We start from the raw sequence: 2500 nt of genomic DNA, 5'->3' as shown, positions 1-2500 counted from the left end.
TCGGTAAATCAGGTTAGGTTAGGTTAGGTTGGTTAGATTAGGTTAGGTTAGTTTTGAATCTTCAGATAAGAAACATTAATGCTTTATATCTCTAATTTCCTATTGTTGTAGGCTATTCTAGTAGGTTGAGAGCAATTAAGAATGTTTTGGTAGGTTTAGGTTAGATTAGTTAGGTTAGTTTTGGCTTTACAGATAAGAAAAATAAATTGTTTATGTCTCTAATTTCCTATTGTTGTAGGCTATTCTAAAAGAAATTATAATGGTATACACGAAAGTAGATGTACAAAAAGGAGACTAAGAGTCATAGTATATGTGGCATAGTAGTCTCTGACGTAAGAAAAATCTAAACAATGGTGAATATTGACAACTGTAGAAGTTGTCAGATTAGAAAAAATCGCCGTTCATTCAGTTTTTCTTTCTCTTCGAAATCATTTCTACCTTTTCTTTCGTTTACCTCTTCTCAAACATATTTATCTTTTTATGCAGTTGATTATTCTTAAAGTCTCTCAAAAAGATTTTCACTTCTTACGGTTCTTGCTGTGAAAATGACTTAAAACACTGAACGCTCGTATTTTATGCTCGAAAGGTTAGACCAACGTATTTTGAGAAGATTTTGCCATGTGGGAAGACCAGAGTAATATACGTTCATGAATGGAGTGCATAATCAACAAGTGTTAGGAGTGAGGAAACAGACGATAGGAAAAGGAAGTGTGTTAGTGGATAAAATATGGATGTGATTAGTGTAGAGTGTGTTAGGGGCTTTGATGAACTGTTAATGGGCCTCCTAAGGAAGTGCATGAAGGATATGATTGTGTGGAACTTATTTTGAAGATATTTTGGATAGTGGTTTCAGACATCATTCACCCCTTCTCTCTCTCTCTCTCTCTCTCTCTCTCTCTCTCTCTCTCTCTCTCTCTCTCTCTCATATATATATATATATATATATATATATATATATATATATATATATATATGCAGAGAGAAATCGAATAGTAGCTAAAAATTCAAATATAATGTAATCGGATCATAACTACTGCGTAAATGTATTTGCTCCTTACAAACATGTTATTGGTTTACCATCTTTACAGGGAGCTGTAAGCCCAGAATCGCCTTAACCCAAATCATCATAATTATAATGGGAATAAATAGTAACAGCGATGTAAAGCAGGTTAACAGCATCATGAGGCAAGCGCCTTAAGTCCGGAATGACTTAACCCGAACCTGATGTAACTCAGGGACTGCCTGTAATTACTTTTGATCCCTGATGTTAACACTAACTTCCATTAGGGATAATCAACACATAATTAATAGACTCGATCATTTTTATTCTCTAAAATCACAAATAAATAAACAACTTCGACGTCACAAGGCTTGAGTGAAACTTGGAATGAAGTTTCTCCGACTTGAAATCGTCATCTGACTCAACGCCAGTCGCTCTCGTCGCTTATTTGTCGTCAAGATCCTCCAGGGAGACGAAGGATCCCTGTTCCCCGTTGGCCCTGACTCCATCAGCAGTGGCTGGGACGACGTTAGACTCCAGGACTCTGTAGCCGTCCTCGTCGGCGACGTACTTGACGAAGTGCTGGTTGCCGTCAGGGTCGGTCCATCTGGAGATGTCATAGAAAACGGTAAATTAGTTAGAAAATAGGAATTAGATGAGATTTAATGTAATGATGAGGATGTATACATTCACTGGCAAATGGATCCCATTGAGCAAACAGTTAAGACGGTTAAGAGAGGGAGTTGGAGTGGCCGGACAGCAAGTTAGAGTAACCCATACACTAAAGGAGGTGAATTACAAGGATCTAAAAGTAAGAAAACCCCACAGTTGCAATAAGAAGTAATAATTGGAGGGGTTGGAGAGCAAGATTGGAGAAAGGAAGCAGGAACAGATGTAAAGAAACATGCTAAATTCTAATTTATGCATTACAACAGTTTTATATATCAATAATATTGAATCGAATATTTCTAATTTATGTGTTACAACAGTTTTATATATCAATAATATTGAATCGAATATTTCTTTTTTAATCATTTAGGTAATTGATCCTTTGAATGTGGTGAATTGTGGATGTAGATATTGGGAAAACCTCTCAGTATTGGCTACAGTGCTCTACTGGCAAGAACATTATGAACGAACAAAATAAAATCTAAATACTAAAGGAATATCAAGATGATAGTGTTAATTTTACATTAGTGGAAGTTCACGAAGATATTACCAATTGTATTAGTGCAAAAAATATTGAAATAAGAACTTCTAGTACAAATCATACCTGAATATACGTACGATAGGAAATACACCCAGATAGGATACATACGTGTAGGATCCAGTAACAGTGGAGTCCTCAGCAATGTCCTGGTCCAAAAGGATGTCCTCGAGATCGACGTCTAGGACACTGTCTGGTCGGGCGAGGACCAGAGCACCCATGGAGAAGAGGACAATCACCTAAAAAGGGAAAGAAATATCATTTAATATGTTTTTAACACTTTTTTTTATAAA

The 2500-nt window shown here is 36.2% G+C and overlaps 1 protein-coding gene across 1 annotated transcript in view; it reads right to left on the bottom strand.

Moving 5' to 3' along the window:
• Positions 1 to 1308: 1308 nt before the first annotated feature.
• Positions 1309 to 2500, bottom strand: part of LOC135213973 (larval cuticle protein 16/17-like) — a 2026-nt gene continuing 834 nt past the window's right edge. The window contains exons 2-3 of the mRNA XM_064248053.1: positions 2319 to 2446; positions 1309 to 1607 (exon numbers count right to left, since the gene is read on the bottom strand). Coding sequence (XP_064104123.1) covers positions 1445 to 1607; positions 2319 to 2446 — 291 coding nt within the window. The 3' untranslated portion in view covers positions 1309 to 1444. The remainder of the gene's footprint in view (positions 1608 to 2318; positions 2447 to 2500) is intronic.

This window comes from Macrobrachium nipponense, chromosome 19 (genome assembly GCF_015104395.2).
Source record: "Macrobrachium nipponense isolate FS-2020 chromosome 19, ASM1510439v2, whole genome shotgun sequence".
In the NCBI taxonomy this organism is placed as follows: Eukaryota; Metazoa; Arthropoda; class Malacostraca; order Decapoda; family Palaemonidae; genus Macrobrachium; species Macrobrachium nipponense.
The sequence above is the reverse complement of the archived record's forward strand: the minus strand, read 5'-3'. Positions and strand labels throughout refer to the sequence as shown.